At 35.1% G+C, this 18554-nt stretch overlaps 1 protein-coding gene across 12 annotated transcripts in view; it reads left to right on the top strand.

The window, feature by feature from the left end:
* Window positions 1-18554, top strand: part of LOC113231582 (kinesin-like protein unc-104) — a 72208-nt gene that overhangs the window by 13439 nt on the left and 40215 nt on the right. For all 12 annotated transcript variants that reach the window (XM_026465947.1, XM_026465941.1, XM_026465946.1 and 9 more), the window contains exons 3-7: window positions 7408-7490; window positions 13398-13476; window positions 15959-16119; window positions 17085-17269; window positions 17647-17758. In XM_026465947.1, the coding sequence (XP_026321732.1) occupies window positions 7408-7490; window positions 13398-13476; window positions 15959-16119; window positions 17085-17269; window positions 17647-17758 (620 nt within the window). The remainder of the gene's footprint in view (window positions 1-7407; window positions 7491-13397; window positions 13477-15958; window positions 16120-17084; window positions 17270-17646; window positions 17759-18554) is intronic.

The following is an 18554-nucleotide window of genomic DNA, read 5'->3' as shown; positions in this document are numbered from 1 at the left end:
GAAAGAAACGAGGCCAAGGTGTAATGATATTCAAAAAGTAAGGCGTTCAATCATAATCAAAACGTTATTCAGATTCACTGTCGACAAAACTCGCAAATAGAGATCAAAAAGTTTTCATGTGGCTTAGTTCTATATTTTACAAAATTTAGTAACAGTTACTTTCTAGTAGCGATAAAGATCTTTGTGAAAGAGATCGTCCAGGGAAGTAATGGCTCCTTTCCTATTCCTACCGCCAAGTGGTAATGTGAGCATTACCGTGTTAAGGTTTTGAAGTGTAGGTAAGCTGGTGAAATTACAGGCACATGGGACTTGTCAACTTATGTTCAGGGGGACAAGCGCAGTGACAGTGTTCCTCAGATCTTTGCAATTTAAAGCTCGTGAGTGGCAATGTAACTGCTATGGATAAACGTGTAGCTTATCACCAGGCGCACGCCTTGTTCTTCCTGTTACTTGGTATTATAAAAAATCTACAAAGTGTTTAAATATTGAGGTTGAATGAAATGGATGACGTTGGATGTACTAATGCATTCTCCCTGTATGTGTATGTGTTCTGCAGTTTGTTGTAGGTACTTCATTCTCTAATGGACAGCAAAAGCCGATTTTACTAACAAATAAACACTAGTAAACAGCCACAATTAAAATGAAACTAAATTTATTACCATTACTTTGAAAAATTTCACAATGAAACGAACACTTAAAATAACAATGGCGAATAACTCAAAGACCTCAACAAAGGAGCTTCGAGAGCTCGTTATTCGATGGCGCGGAAAACGTTGAGACATTTGTTCAACCCTTATTTGTGAACAGTTGATTCAGATGTAGGTTTTATTAAATATCGGAATTGCTTTATTTTACTTGGAATACCATAAAAAAGGAAATGCAAATTCGTAACGAAAAGAACATGAATGCATTATGAGCACCGGAGCAACAAAACTTACTTTCGGGCACTACAGTGATCACTCGTATCAGAATATATTTAGAAAAGGTCGTCGTTCTCAAATTGGTCTTACCGGGAATCGAACCCGAGATCTTCACATCTGGAGCCCTTAGTGCTCACCACTGGACCATAAAGATTGTATGCTAATAAATGCTTAGTCGTTTTGCTGTAACCCATAATAAAAATTAATAAACACACATCTGAACTGCAAATCGCATCCTTAGTGTAATAAGGACACATCTGCAAATGACAACTTTTCAGGAGAGAGGTTAAAAGATAAAGGTTTATAGAGAAATTCACATATTAGATGTTATTTGTTCCAGTACTCAGATGACAAAAGCACTTTAGACGTTTCATCATATTTTATGTGGATTTATTATACAAAGCGCGTTTGCGCATATGCATCCGATTCGTATTCGTTCGGAATCCGAGATTAAACTTCGGATGTCGCTTGTGCACTAAGTCCGATTAGAACCGGAGAAAATAAGTATATCGCTTATACACCTAGAGATAACATGATCCCATTTGTGACATTTCGCACCGTCTTTTCTCGGGTTCGGAACTGGGGGTCTACTCTCGATCTCCGTCCGACATCCGTCCGAAACAATTACTGTCAAATAAGTAATATTCGACAAAATTAAAAGACAAGTATCAAGTATGAAGCTTCATTCGCATCATGCGTCTTTTCATTTGGTCAAGTATTGCTTATTTGGCAGTAATTGTTTCGGACGGATGTCGGACGGAGATCGAGAGTAGACCCCCTGATGCGAATCGGACGTAGTGCGCAATCGGTCTAAGGGTACGAGATAGAAATAAAAATCTAAAACACCAACACATAAGGCACAAATTAAAGAAACCTGCATCCACGGACTGTTTATCAAATACCATTTTGAACCTTTTCTTCTTAACCTGAATCACTTATTGAGTTCGCACCAGTGTGGGCGGAAATAACGGGATTTTCCGTGCAATAGTATTTGTGTTAACTATAACACTTTTGTTTTCATGAATAAACCTTGAAACACGTTCAATATACCCGCAGTTTCTATAGAGGAAACTTGCTGCTGTTTCCGTTTCCGCATCCAAGATGGCGTAGGTATACACTGTGCCAACAATTTAGATCGAATGTTCTGGAATGGGCGCGTGGGCAGGAGTAAAGATTAAAAATAAGAACTGGGTAAGTTTGCACAGGGTGCGTAGGTTTAGATTTTTACGGAATCCGTGGGCGTTACAGTTTGTGTAACGAGAATTCGCAACGACTTTTCGATTTGTTTCTAGGTGAAAAAGATATTTCAAAATCAAACCTCTTTTTTTATATAACTCAATTTCGATGTGTTGGTTTGCGTAACTTAAATACATCAAGTTGAAATGAAATAAATGATTGCGTAAGTATGGATTAACGTAAACCTTTCCAAGATAATACGAAATATCTGAACTGAAGCTTTATCAAGCCATTAACAATATATTTAATTGTTGAAATAAAAATAATATTTTAAAAGGATAGATTTCAAATTTTCAAATTTTTAAATTTTTTCAAATTTTTCTTTATTGCGTATCATGTTGTACAAATGTAGTTGTTAAAAATAATGTTGTGATGAACCAAAACATGAACCCTGCAAGGGCACTGCAATCTTAAAATTATATTAGTTTATTAACAAGCAAATAATTTTATAACATTGATCCTTATAGAATTGAAATAAAATTTAAATTACAAAATAATTAAATATAATAAAATTTGGCAAATTTGACAAATTAAATAAGTTATGAAATTAAAATTAAATTAGATATACGAAAAATGATTAAATTTTGTCAAATAATAAACTTTAAATAAAAATTGAAAAAAAAGAAAGGATCACAATCGTCAACACAGATAAAATAATAATCTACATTAATTGTTTAAATATTCCTGAAGCGAATAGAAACATTTTTTAATAGTCATACTTACCAGGTCCCTCGTCCGCTTTAGGCATTTCGTAGTTTGATCTTTGTTCAAATAATATTGTAGATGTGGATGTAGTAACGTTTTATATAAGTTATTTATTATTTTTCATATCTATAGAACACGTTCTAGTTGACAACCTCCTGACTTAAAAGTCTATAGGTACTACCTCAAATGCCTTAGGTTGATTCCGTTTAACAGTGACAGTGTTCAATCAATCATTTTGGAAAAAATATGTAGTAAAATTGAGCATATACATTTATTAGTGTACGGTGTGAAACACGATTCCTACAAATTTTCACGATAGAAAAAAAACAAACTTACCTCGAAATTTTACAAGAAAATCGCTGTATTCAATAGGTGCTTTACATATACCAATGGTTTTTTTATATCAACTGAACTAGATAGAACATGTAGACTATACGATATTCACTTTTGAAATGACTCAATTTCGTTATTAAAATAATAAATTCTGAAATAAAGCCAGTGTCCTGCCGTTCGAGCCGAACCGAGCAAAATGAATCGTATTAATACGTAGAAAAATTTGTATTCAACCTGTAGGAGATAACAAAAAAGTAACCCTGAAGTTCGTCGTATGTCGAACCTCCTCTTTTTTAACTTTATTCTAGTTCTATTCTATTTTGGAATAGTTTCATTTCCTATGCGTAACAATCGCGAATACCTAAGAACTCGATAAATGCCTGTGTTTAAAGAAACGTATTTGTCAGGCAAATTATTTTATTATCATTATGATATTACATGACGATTCTATGCGATTTATCGGGTTAACCCATAAACCACGTACCTTGGTATTAGTTTCTAGGTCGTGTCTATAGAATGTCATTGATTTGAGAAGTTAATACGAAAAATTGGTTTAATTTTGTTTATACAAAGAACACCTGCAACACTACTCATGAAGTTCAAAAGAAACTTTTTATATGCACTCGTAACTGGATGATAATATCATCCACAAGCGCAAACGATTTCCAACTCAATATTGTATGAGTCACAAATCTATTGACTCATTCCATTCCCACAGGAAGATGCATTTGCTGCTATGACTCATCTACTAAAGGCGACATGGCTTGCAACGCGTTTATGATTCTTATACCTATAGGGTGTAAGAAAATAATGCGTCATATTTCTGGTTATTGAACTCATAACAATCATGCGTGGGAAAAATATTACTTATCAAGTAAAAAAATATGAGATGTATATGATTTTTTGATTCAGGGTCCCTGCCATGACTTTATGCAAAATGTTACTTCTTCTTGACACCGCTCCCTAGCGGGGCGAGAGAGAGAGAGATACTCGTAAGTTTAAGGAAATTAATATTCTTACACTAGCGTCACAGTACATCTATGAAAATGTAATTTATGTTAAGAGGAATAGTAAATCTCTTTATGAAAAATAGCGACAGACATAACATTAATACGAGGAATGAAAATAAACTAGCTGTTCTGTATGTATGTATATGCTTCTATAACAGGATTCCGGTTGATATACAAAATTTGCCATTCACGAGGTTTAAAACTATAGTGAAAGCAAAAACTTTATACTAAAGGTTATTATACATCTTCTGCGTATTTGGATGACAAAAATCCGTGGTAGTAACGCGTTTAGCTCATGGAGATAGTCTCGATCTCTGATGTTTGAAAGCAAAACAAAAAATATATTGTAAATGTTGAATGCGTACAAATGTTGTTTACAAAGAGCAACCCCTAGAGTTTCTTGCTCATTCTTCTCCAGGGAATCTGCCTTATGAATGAGCGGTAGAGTTTAACCAATGTGACGATTACAAGTGTAATAATGCTTACCTATGAAATAAAGATTATTTTTAAGTTCGATTTTGGCGCTGAACAATTTGCCATACAAAATTGTGAAATATGTTACGCGATCTGTGCATCGTTAGAATTTGTTTACATCACAGTTAGTTACGATTCGTGCTGTTTACTAATGATAAACAAAACGTTGAAACTAGTCCTTATTCTTAGCGCCCAACTTGTTGATATTGATTTATTAATTTTGGAATTTAAAATTGGTACGGTATTCTTAGCTTAAACACATTCCTACAAAACTGTATATGCCTACAGTTTAACCGCAGGATCCAAACGTGTCTTTCGTTCCTTAATAGCTTTGTATGATTTTTCATTCGTTAGGTTAGGTTAAATTCAACACTAAAGTAAGAAAGCTCTTAGATATGCATTTCATTACTGTTATTTTTTTTAGAATTGTAAAATTTGAATTGAAACTTTACTCTCACTTTTACAGATGACTTTTTCTAAACTTAAAAACTTTCATGACTACAATAGGCAGCTGAAATTTAGTGGGATTTTTATTTTACGCCCAGTATAATTATTATCCGTCGGGAGAATTTGTTTTGTGTTGAGTCAGGCGTTGGTTGCAATTGTTTTATGATTTTAACTAAAAGCATTGGCGATTCACCAACGTAGTACTGTAGACTAGGCCGTACTCTATGAGTAGAATTGCTGGCTGAATGAGTTAGTTTGTATTTAGAATTCTTTGAAAAAGAATGTTAAGAAAATAGAAGATCTTGACATTGATATTAAGATTATTGTTTCGTAACCCTAGACATGAAAATGGTAAAATAAACCAAAGTTTGAAGTTAATCCCGGTTTTTATATTATTAAAAGTACCTCTCGCAATGCGTCTGAGCTACAGCCCTCGATTATAGTACACATTACATTGGCACTATTACATTTAGGATTAAGCTGATAAGCTCACACTAGAATGACACTCTGAAATAATCCTGAATGTAAGGCACATTGTGCCTGATATGCTCAGATGGAAACAAATTACATTATCACCTTAAACGACATCATATTTAAATTTTTTTTACCGTGTATTTCTTTCTTCATTAACGGTTGTGTCTGACGTTTTTGTCATAATACCGTCCCTCCTCACGAGAAGACCTTACTCAGCTATCATAAGTGTCCGCTAATATCGTGATATGTCCATGTATATATACCAATGCTGAGAAAGTGTAAAATTGCTGAACCGAAAATTGTGTGTGTGGACCAATGGTATAACCAGTGGACCAACTTCACAGAGCCAGCTTGGTGTTGACCTGAGGTGTAATATACGACAACGTCTTCGGGGTTCTGTTGAGGTTTCCACGCTTTGGGATGTTTACGGATGCGTGTCTAGATGATTTTTAAGCAATCATGCGCAAAAAAGTGCGTCACAGATGTTGCGACTGCATGGGAGCACCAATGGTATGCTGAATCTAAGGATGATATCAGGCAGAATCTACTCGGCTGTTTTCCATAAGTTCACCGTGTAACATGTTGACAATATACAGTAATTTTATTTATTATTATTGTTCTCCTTTTTTGAACTAACTTAGCACATAACGTTTACTATTATTAACAAATTTAAATTAATTGGTTTGATAATATGAATTTGAAATTTAAAAATTAATTCACCTAAAGATTATCCCAAATTCTATCGTTTAGTTTTACCGAGAATTATCCAGCGCTCGCAATGTATGCCATTATACCACTAAAGAAATCAAAGAAAACAATTGAAAGAAATGTACGAGTATAACAAGTTTCTATCAAAATTCATGATCATAGATTCACTGACTGTACACCCTATATACAGGTAAATATCTACGAGTAAACCTGATTTGTACAAACTGTCGCACAAGTCGCGGCCCTCAGTTCAGTGTTGCCGTCGGCGTCGCAAGCGATCGATACGTCGCGACGTACCGACGACACTTGCTACTGCCAGACTCACTTTTCACACGGCCACCCGCAGACACACAAAGACTTTTCAAAGGATTTCCACTCGAGGAGTCTCTTTGATATGCTTCACGAATAGACCCGTCTTCAAGATTGTTTTGTTGAAAGTTGCATTCATGGTACTAATGTAGATTTGTGTAGCAAATTTTGTGAACAAGAACAGTCAGCCGGACTGTTTACAGATCTGTAAATAGCCCGCATTTTTAATAGCAGTGGAGCTCCTTGTGAAAGAGTTCGTCCAGGGAACTACTGCCACCTTATCTATTTCTGCCGCCAAGTAGAAATGTGAACATTACTGCGTTTCAGTTCTGAATGGGTAACGGTGTTGGTGAAATTACAGGCACATGGGACTTTTCAACGAATGTCTCAGGTTAACGGGCGCAGAGACCGTGTCCATCAGATCTTTGCGATTGAAAGCTTTGAAAGGCACTGCAACTGTTACAGACAGACGTGACGCTTACCACCAGGCACACGACTTGTTCGTGTCGTAACTTGGTACCGTTAAAAAAAATGTACTTATATCATTTGAAGTAATGTTGTAGAAAGAAAATTAAATGTTAAATGTGGATTATACCACTTTTGCGCTGATAGTCTCAGTTGATATCTACGGGTCGGACGATGAATTTTTCATTTTTTTGGTGTGCATTGTTTTGTATCGAGAGATTTTTCAATTTTGATTTAAGTTTTGTTCATAAATAGATAGAGAGAAATAGAGAGAGGTTTATTTATATGAGATGAACATTACTCACCAGAACTATTGTTTGTTCCAGTGATTGTAAATCCGAAAGCCCCACCGGGCTCCAAGGATGGCGCCAAGAGTTTCAACTTTGATTTCTCGTACTGGTCTCACAACGTAAGTATAAATCATTCAAGTTTCTTTTATTTGAGAAAATATTAGATAAATGCATTATATTTTTATGAGATTCTGATCTGCTTATGTCATCCTCAATAATAAAGCGACGAACTTCATAAAGTAATGTGTTTGAGAAACCAAAAAAAAAGTTATGAAAATAATATGATTTTAGTAACAGTACAGCTCCTTGTGAAAGAGTTCATCCAGGGTAGTACTGCCACTTTATCTAAGCCTGCCGCCAAGCAGTAATGTGAGCATTGAACGCAGTAATTTTTTCGCATTTTAGAAGGGTAAGGGTGCTGGTGAAATTACAGACTACATTAGACTTGTCAACTTAAGTCTCAGCGTGACAGACGCAGTGGCAGAACCTCTAAGATCTTTGCGATTTAAAGCTCTGAGTGGCACTGCAACTGTTATGGATAGGCGTGACGCTTATCACCAGACACACGACTTTTCGTCCCATCATTATTATAAATAATAATTATAACAAACTAGTCGAGTACTTTTACAAAAAAAGAATTGAATATCATAGTAGTAAAATATATGTGATATTCAATAAACTGCATATTAAAGTTCGTTTTGTTAATACAACTTGATTATATTGCCATTTTTGCTTAGTGCTTGTTTTATAAATCTCAACCATAGATAACAGAAGATGAAATTTTGCTAAAAATTACTGAATTGTGAATGTTATACGACGTTCAGTCATTTTCAGCAAAATGTTATCTTCTTTCACAATCTATCGATAAAACTGTCGACAACAACTACATAACTATTTAAAGTTTTATGAAAACTGGCAACCCAGCAAATGTCATTTTACTCCGTCTTCAAAAAAGATAGACTATAAATATATATAAACAGTAATTAGTTTACTTGTTAAATATAAACGTATAAAAATAAAAAGTGAAGTGAAAGATTATGCTGTAATATGGTTCAAAAAAATCTATTATAATTATTTTGAAAACAACCTAAAGTAGAATTTCTTTAAATCTCCAATAATGGACGTCAACAATCCACTAATTAACTAAACAGTAACTCCTAATAATGAACACCCAGTAACTGACGCTTACAAATAACAAACGTTACTATGATAGAAAATGTTGTTCTAAATCTTATTGGAAATGAATTTAAAAAAAAGATGTTGAACAGTGGTGCTTCTCAGTCCCTGGTGCAAACACTTAGGCTTATTTACATTTCATGGTACTTTAAATTGAATTATCAAAGAGAGTAAATCGTACGTATTTTTTATATTTAACGTTAACAATATCACACACTGAAGTAACTTATCACAAAACAGAAAAAAATACGTTAGAGCTCACCTAATAAAGAAATCCTAAAATCCATGTATAGCCTTATCAACCAACGGCGGCAGTAGTAAAATTCAATATGGCGGCCGGTCGGCCAAAACTACAAGGCGATTGGTTCCACATCTCATTACCGTTTGATAGGTCTGCTGGTTTACTCTGTTTTAGAGGATCCACAAGGATTTAGGTATCGATATTGTGGAACCAGAAAAGCAAATAATGCAATGTGATCAACCATTTTAGAACTCATCTGTTATGTATGGTTGAGATTTATAAAACAAGCACTAAGCAAAAATGGCCAGATAATCAAGTTGTATTTATTAATAATACGAACTTTAATATGTTCATTTGTTTATATGTATGTGTATAATGTACATTTGTTTGTTTTCTATTTCAATGCATTATTAAAAACTAATGAAACAAAGCTTATTAATGTTAAGGTTTGTGAGAGACTGGAGCCTAAACTAGTTAAGCCCTGTATCTTAGAGCTGTACCTTAAATAATCCTGATCCAGTATCTTAAAAAAAAACTTAAAGCTCCTGGGCTCCATTTCTTGGTTGAGCAAATTTTGTACTTACGATTATTATGCAAAAATGCGGTTAGGGCAATGAGTTATCCAAAGACGACGATATATCTTATTATTCGACAAAAATAATTGAACAGTATTGGACTCAATGTTAGGGTGCGTACAGATCTGGCGTATGCGCCGCGAACGCACTGCATGTGCGCTGCGCGCGCGCTGCACGCGTGCTGTATGCGTGCAGTTAAATACATGTTAATATAATATGTAGCGCGAGAACGGCACGCGAATAGACCGCACTACTTAATGTACGTGTGCAGTTTGCGAGCCTTTCACTTTTTTATAAATAAACTGCCTCAAAAGTTTGTGGAATTACGTCTATTTGCCAAGTTTTATTGAGATCGGTTCACGGAAAGTGGGTGACATCCAACAAACTTAATTCATCCCCTAATTTGCTTGAACGGGACTACCACTGAGGTACACCCTTTCCAACAAGAGAAGAATCATCGAAATCGGTTCACAAATATCGGAGTAATCGCGTAATATACACACAAAACAAAATACAATCGAATTGAGAATTAATCAGTATAGAGTACTAAAAAAACCGACCTCAAAAGTACGTGGAATTACGTCTATTAGCTAAGTTTTATTGAAATATCCCCTAGTTCGCCACTATACAGGACTTGACACTGGAGATAATAAAAATCAGTTCTCACTACTCAAAGTATATTGAGAGAAAAACGCCTTGAATTGGAGAAATAGCAAAATTAACCATTAAAGTAATTGCTCCTAAATTAATGTTAGACGCTATTTATGAAAATGAATCTTCATGCGTGAACAGCCACCCTTCGAGGTGGATGATTTTCTTCAAAATGAAATGGGACCACTATGGAAGTACCCGCTTTCCAACAAAAAAAGAATCATGAAAATCGGTTCACAAATACCGGAGTTATCGCGTAACATACATACAAAAAAAAGAACAAGAATTGAGAACCTCCTCCTTTTTTGAAGTCGGTAAAAAATGGACATCAGCTGAATCTTAATGGCCGCCCTAAAAAAAGAATATTGATAATTTTTTGCACCCAAACACGAAATATCAAGTGATTTTAGATTTAATCCAATATCGGTAACCCTTTGGGATATTGAGGGGCCGCCTGCCGTCCCGACCGCATTTGCCAATCTCTTTGTTCATTAATTTTCATTCAACGTTGTTGATCAGAATTGCGGTTTGTGGGGCGCAATCGGAAATGTTCGGAAATGTTCTGCGATTACAATTTCGTATAAACGGTTTTGAAATACTTCTCTTTTAATTTACATTTTATTGCAATGAGATAAAAAAAAATCTTAACCCTTTTATGGACAGTAACATGGACAGTTTAAATTAAATATTAGGATATGATAATACGGGACCCCGTTTCATTACATCACAAAATACCAACTGCGGGTTTTACAGTGCGATTTTCAAAGTGCTTTCTGCGTTGCTGCCGCCTACTACTTTTACGTAGGGAATTGTCAACAACGTACTGACAAATTTTAATGATTTACGTACATTTACATTACGGCAAGAAAACTACTGACATTTCTGTGTGCCCTACTGTTCAAGTACTGATCATAAATTTCTTATTTCAATGGCTACGACTTTCAATTTTGCACAGTAAAAAAGACATTAGTTACGTTGTCTACGAAATTATATCAACAGATTCCCGTAAATCGCGCTAATTTATTTAGCACGACAGTCCCGCGTATTTGATTTGGCTACTAATTTACCGAAATGGAAAGTTATAATCCAATACTAGTTACGCGTTATTGCACTATCCCCGACGAAATGACGTTTCCAAGTGTAAAAATGTTATCTATGGAATAAATGATTATTTGACCTTGATAATGATAATCTAAGTGTGTAGTTGAAAAGCGCCATACAAATTGTCAGTTTTTTCAAAATTCATGAGACCTTAAAAATTATGAAGGGATTTATTATTTATATTGCCCAATTACATCTTCTTATAGGCACCTTGCCCACAGTAAAACAGGAGACAGTATATCAATGATCGCTAGTATTTTCTGTTCTTGTGTTAGCGTAATAACCTCTTAATAACCTCTAGCTAAATGACCCAAACTAGACTTTGCTAACCTGAGGTTCGCAAACCTATAAAAAAACGTAGCTTGCATTATGATTTTTGTAGCAGAGAGCTCCTTGTGAAAGAGGGAAGTATCCCTGGACGAACTTTACATATACCTCACCTTACTTTTTTCTGCCGCCAAGCAATAATGTCAGCAACATTATCGTTTGTTCTGACTTAAGGCCTTAGAACCCTTAACCCATGCCCTTACAGTAGGTTTATAAGTACGGAAATTTTAATTCATGGACTAAACTGAAATACTCGTAATATCTGACGACCCAAACAAATTATACAAACATTTTACAACAAGACTTGCTTCAAGTCGAAAGCATTTGGTACTTGTTTGCAATTTTAATGAAGATTTTGGCAGCTAGCCTTAATTTTATTGTAATTTATGCAGCCCCGTTATACTTCCGTATAAAATGGTCTTAATTCATTTTATTTTATGGTTTAAATTATTTTGGTTTTGTGATTATGTAATTTTGCATATATTTTCACGTGATTCAGGTGCGGATCGCACTAAAAGTTCGTTAAGATTAATGTGATAATATATAATAAAGAGTTTTTAAGTACGTGTTAAACCAATACTTGCAATGCAAAAGACATTCTTAATGCTTTGTATTAAGAGTGTCTTACCAATTTATTGGTTTAAGACGTAAGTACGTCTTAAACCAATAAATTGGTAAGACTTTGGTGTAAGTGGACATTATTATAATTGTTGAGACTTAATTTCTGTGAATGTTCTAATATGGCACATTGAAAACAATTACTTAATTTCAGAAACTTTAGTAGCACTAGAGCTCTTTGTGAACTTGGACAACTATCGAAGGAAGTACTGCTACTTTACCTACTTCTGCCGCGAAGCGGTAATGTGAACATTATTGTGTTCCGGTTTTAAGGGTGCTGATGAAATTACAGGCACATGGAACTTTTCAACTCATATCTCAGAGTGACGGGCGCAGTGGCAGTGCCCCTCAAATCCTTGCGATTTAAAGCTCTAACTGGCACTGCAACTGTTATGGACAGGCGTGTCACTTACCACCCGGCGCACGACTTGTTCATCCCCTCACTATTGGTATCGTAAAAAAAATATGGCCATGATTTAAAAGTTAAGTGTAATGACGGGTTGATTTTAACGTGCGATATTATTATCATGACATGCATTCATAGTTAATTTCCTATTAATGCTATGTAAGTGACGTTAGGTATAATTTTCCACCAAGAATCTCGATAGTTTTTATAGCTCAGTTCGTGTACCCTTTCTGTATAGGTCGGCAACAAAAGGAGCCTCGGATGTTAATTAAATTCTGTACAGTTCAACTGTAGTCAGAAATTACAATAGTGCAGTCAGCTGCACATGTAACTAATTGCTTTCAGCCAACTGTACTCTGTACTTATTAAGTTTGCCTTTCAGTGCAATAGCATTATTTAGAAATGAGTAGAATTTGTTTCATTTGAAACAGATTTGCATTGCACTGATACGATATCATAAATATTATCAACAGTGATATGTAATTAAATGTAGAAATAGTCTAGTTTTTTCAGGGCTTACGAATTAGAATGCCATACTAGCCTAATGGTTTGATAGATTACCTCTCAAGTAAAGCAATGAATTGACATGTCAATTTTATTACTTTTTTCAATCCAATAAATTAATGATATTATAAAGGTTTTTGAAATTTACTAAAATATCTATTGAAATTTTATTTCCCGAAAATTGCCGCTTTAGAGATATAACGACTTCCCGCAAAAAAAGTCAGAAAATTAAATTATTGAAAAAAAATTATAATGTAAGATCTGGCAGTATGGCCAATTGCCTGTTCCAAAGAAATTTTACAACTTACAGACATTTTTTAGTTCAAGTTATTTTGAGTTTTTTAATTGTTATTTACCTAACTGTTTATAAATAATAAATAAATAATAATAATTACAAAGAAGTTTAATTTAGAAATGTTTGTTACAGCCGAGTGATCCGGAATTCTCATCGCAAGTCATGGTGTACAAAGACATCGGCGAGGAGATGTTACAACATGCTTTTGATGGTAAGATTTTTTTAAAGTTTTCCATTCGTTGACATCGTAAGGCCTTACAAACTGCAATGAGAGTAGAACGTTTCGAAATGGTTGCAACAATGAATATTACTAAAATCCATCGTGTTATTACCAACTTTCAAGATTACACCATTCCGATTGAGATTGTTAAGACTTGTTTAAAAGTAATCTACTCGTGTCATATAAAACCAAAATTGCATTAGACTCAATTTGTATTGTGGCGGAACGGACTGGAAGCGAATTTTTGTAGCGATATTGTACATAGCAATGAACTTTATGGTCAATTGTGTAACTTACAAACTAGATACGAGCCAAAATCTTTCGCGAATTCTCACGCATGCTCGACTCCACGGCCTAGAATGAGCCTAAGAATACATTGCCAGCTATTGTTGTATAAAAAGTAAGTACTTTCTCTGGAAATAAAATTCTAAGAACAAAATTTTAATTACAAATAACATTATTTTACGCACTACATACTTTATGTCTCTATATAGTTGGCGATAGTAGAATTGGGCACATCGCAATGTGCCTGGGAATTTTATATTGTGAAATGACAAATTATGTAGCCGTCAAATACTGTTCCGTGTTAAAAGTCAGAGAAGCAAACATTTATCATTATTCCAAGCTAGAGATTTACCTGTGCATGTGAAATGTGAAATTCAATACTGATGACAGGCTTAAGTACTGTACTTGTATGCAATTTTTAAAAGTGTGAAACCGGAAATGAAACTATTTTTGTTTCTGGTCTAAAATCGCGTATGTTTATTTTTTCAAACGTACTAACTCTTCGAGCTCTTTACTAGTCCCATGGTCACGGCAGACTTAGTGAGAGATTGTTTTATAAATTAAATTGGTTGCACCAATTCTAAATTATGACGAATTAATTATTACGGAACTAAATCGTCGTCGGTCGAAGTAGACGCTTGCACTTACTGCCTTACAAAAACAGATCTAAAAAGTGTCAACAAAAACTTAAAATTTTAATTTTGGTAAATTTATTATGTTTTGTATAAAGTTATGGCGTTCACACAACCTCTAGCATTTTTATAGTACATAATGAACCCTTACTTGCCAACACTAACGCGAAATAGCTGCAAAGCGAGCGCTGTATATTAAATTGTTGACAATTTAATAACTGGCACAACACGCTCGCTACTTGATAATGCTATACATAGGAATGGCGGACGCGTACAGGTTACTTCATTAAAAACGGTAATGAAGTGTTTCTTTTTTCCGATACTAAGGCAATATTACATTATCATTGTACAGGGTCTTATGGTTCATATTATGATAAGATTATGGACTGTAGCAGATCACAGAATATACATCCCCAATATATTAGGGTATGGTATGGTGTAACGGGATGTTGTCTGCAACTCGACGTCCAAGCGCCTATTTTGCGTGTACAACCCCAACATATAATAAAAATATATTTTTCAACTCATGTTAGTATTCTAACCACGTAAGGCTCCATGCACATAATATGTGAAGTGATTCAGACCCACATAATATTATTCTTTTGATCATATAAACTCCCAGTGCAATAAAAACATCCCATTCAAATTTCGTCGAATCCGACGCGAGTCAGCTTTCGGGAAGCTCTGGGACGTCTTCTCGTCCGTAATACCGCAGTCCTTGAAGACAAAAGTCTTCGAACAATGTGTGTTACCAGCCATGACCTACGGCTCTGAGACGTGGTCACTTATTAAGAGCCTCATGAAAAAGCTCAAAGTACCGACATAGCTCGAAGGATTAGCAAGTTGAAGTGGCAGTGGGCAGAGCACATAGCTCGCAGAACTGACGGCCGTTGTGGCAGAAAGGTTCTTGAATGGAGACCACGAACCGGAAGGCGTCCAGTGGGACGGCCCCCTACTTGATGAACGTATTACCTGGTAAGGGCGGCGGATAACCGATGGATGCACGTCGCGTGCGATCGGCTAGTTTGGAAATCTTAATAATAATATAAAAATATCATAGGGTCTAGAAAAAAAAAATTTAACAATCCCAGCTGGGTTTTTTGATAAAACTGAGGGCATAATATAAGTACATGCTTCAAGTCCACGTAAATAATTATTCGAAGCACGTAATTACGTACGTAATGTTTAGTACATTGAACGTTTAGCGCTTATGCCGTTGTAGCTAGCTGGTTCTAGGCTAAACTAAGTCTCTATTAAATTTTCTGTTTTTTAGAATTCACTGTTATAATTTTGTTTAGATTGACGAGAATAATTCTGTTTAGTTGTTGCATCGTCATCATACACAATCCTATTCACCCTTAACTGAGCATAAATCTCTCGACATTTCTTTCCCGTAGTCCTCCACATATACAGCAACATTGACGATGTCATCTACCGATCTGTCACCACCACGTCTCACAAAATGTCCAGTCCGGCTCCATTTTTGCTTAGCATTATTTTAGCTCAGTTATGCGGTCATGTGTTGTGTTTTTTTAAACTTTTTAAATTGTTAACAGGCTACAACATATGCATATTCGCCTACGGCCAGACGGGGGCAGGTAAATCGTACACAATGATGGGTCGTGGGGAGGATAGCCAAGAAGGAATCATCCCTCAGATCTGCAAGGACCTCTTCAGGCGCATTAAGCAGACTACATCCGATGACCTTAAGTATTCTGTAAGTATATTATTTTTTTATGTATGTACATCTGCACTAGAGGCTTTTCTGGCGCTTATTTCATAATGTATAAAGTAGCTTTGGGTTACATCCCTAGACAGTTTTTATTTGGAAGAAAAACAATTATAATGGTAATGTTCAAGATGGCGACCATGTTGCAAAGTTTCAAAATGGCCACCGTAAAGACAACGGTTTACAGCAAAAAATGTCAGAAAATTTAATTATTGTAGAAAATATCGAGTTCTTAGGTTTTCGCGATTGTTACACATAGGAAATTAAACTATTTTTCCGGATTTAAATCGCGTATGTTTGTGGTTTGTTTAAAAAAATTTATTGTAGAAAAATTAAAATATACCTAAGATCTATCAGTGTGGCTAATTAGACACTTTAACCTGTCTCGAAGGACAGCTATTTTACTACTATTCTATTTACGTTACGCCGCGAGTCATTCCCCTGCGCAGTTGTTTATTTTTTTATATTTTATTTAGTATAATTAAGAAATTAGAAATTATATTTTATTTAGTATAATTAAAAACAAGGTCTAATTAATAGTATACTTATATAATATTTATAATATAATAATGATATTGTTCAAATGCTATTACGAAATAGCTACGTTTAGAATGTTTTTTCTTCCACTTTATCGCTAACATTCATCACCTCGTTGTTAATTCTCTTTTTAAATAATATTGTTGTATAACTTTTACACAATTCGTTTTCGAAAATCCATCCGCATTAAAATTTACGAGTATAGTTAACGTCTTCCTGAGTAATGCGACTCTCTTTGTTGCGCGTTCAGTACAGGCTTTATATTCATTACATTCTTTCACTTCATCACCTTCTGTGTATTATCGAAACTAAAGTTGAAAGTACATTTTTGGATCCAAAGAGCTTGACCTTGAAATCGTATATTTAAATTGTATTTCTTAGGTCATACATCACACTATACTTTCTTTTTATCCAAGGTCGAAGTATCCTACATGGAGATTTACTGCGAGCGAGTACGCGACCTGCTGAACCCTAAAAACAAAGGCAATCTTCGTGTCCGCGAGCACCCAGCCCTTGGACCGTATGTGGAGGACCTTAGCAAACTCGCCGTCACATCTTACCAGGACATTTACGACCTTATTGATGAAGGAAATAAGGCCAGGTGGGTGGCACTTTAATGGAGATTCGTTAAACCTATTGAAGAACTTTCACTATGGAGTGTCTGTAATATCTGACAAGCACGAGAAATGGTAGCAAAGTTGACTAAATAAAGTTGCGCTTCAGTAATTTTAATTCACTAATTATGACTGCAAAAGTGACGCGCGCGCGTTACGATAGTGGCGCTGCAACTGCGCTTCTAAAAATTGTATGAAAATTAGAAGTGTCGCGGCCGCAGAGCCACTGTAGCATTTCTATAAGCGTCTAATTGAAAGCGCCCTTATACTGCTTTTGTGATTGATAATAAATAATAACTACCTTACTCTTTATAGTAGACCTGTGCTTAGATGTGTGACGTAATTGTAATGATTTCTTTCTTAGGACGGTGGCGGCAACCAACATGAACGAGACTTCGTCACGCTCGCACGCTGTCTTTACGATTTTCTTCACGCAGCAGCGTCACGATAGAACCACCGACTTGATGTCCGAGAAGGTAATTTACTTGCACTTTAAAACAGTTAATTTTAACTGATTCATTAAGACTTACAATGTTTTGGAGCTTAATGCTTTTCCGAGTGTCAGTACAACTGGCTTGAAATTATTTAATACTTGAATTTCATAAAGTATTACTTGATTGTAAAATCAAAGTCATTTATATTATATTTGAAACGTAGGGCATCTTACTTACAGTATTTTGGGGTCCGAATATAAGTATCAATACATTATGCTGACTTGAAATGATTTAATACTTGAACTATAAGAACACTATTTTCATTTTAAATTTTACTTATATTTCAAAACTAGGATTTCATACTTACAAGTACATATTTTGGGGCCTAATACTTTGCGAAGAATCAATAATATTATACTTACTATACTCGAAGTCGTCGCCTTAGAGTGATAACCTCGCCTACGCATTTTCATATAGTTCGTTTTTACTGATTTTTGTGGAAGAAAAGCTTATAAACTTCTCGCTCAAATATTTTATTAAAGTAATAATCTTAAAGAGGTATAATTTAACTAATTAAAATGCTAACTACAAACGTTCTTGCGTTTACTACATTTTACACATCACATTTTTGTCTTGGTCCTGAAAAATTACATAGAAATCATATATGAGGTTTTCACTCTAAGACGACGAAGTGGATCTTGGCCTCCGAGAACAAAGTACGCTATTACTTTCGGGCCAATTCCGACCATTCGGGCACATTCAGCTCCTTCAGGTCTTTGGCGACTCCATCCAGCGATACCTCGAATGGCCTACTGGACGATGACCCGTAGGTTGCTCC

The sequence above is a fragment of the Hyposmocoma kahamanoa genome, unplaced genomic scaffold (genome assembly GCF_003589595.1).
Source record: "Hyposmocoma kahamanoa isolate Upper Pololo Valley unplaced genomic scaffold, ASM358959v1 65, whole genome shotgun sequence".
NCBI classification, from domain to species: domain Eukaryota; kingdom Metazoa; phylum Arthropoda; class Insecta; order Lepidoptera; family Cosmopterigidae; genus Hyposmocoma; species Hyposmocoma kahamanoa.
This window is presented reverse-complemented; position numbering and strand designations above follow the sequence as displayed.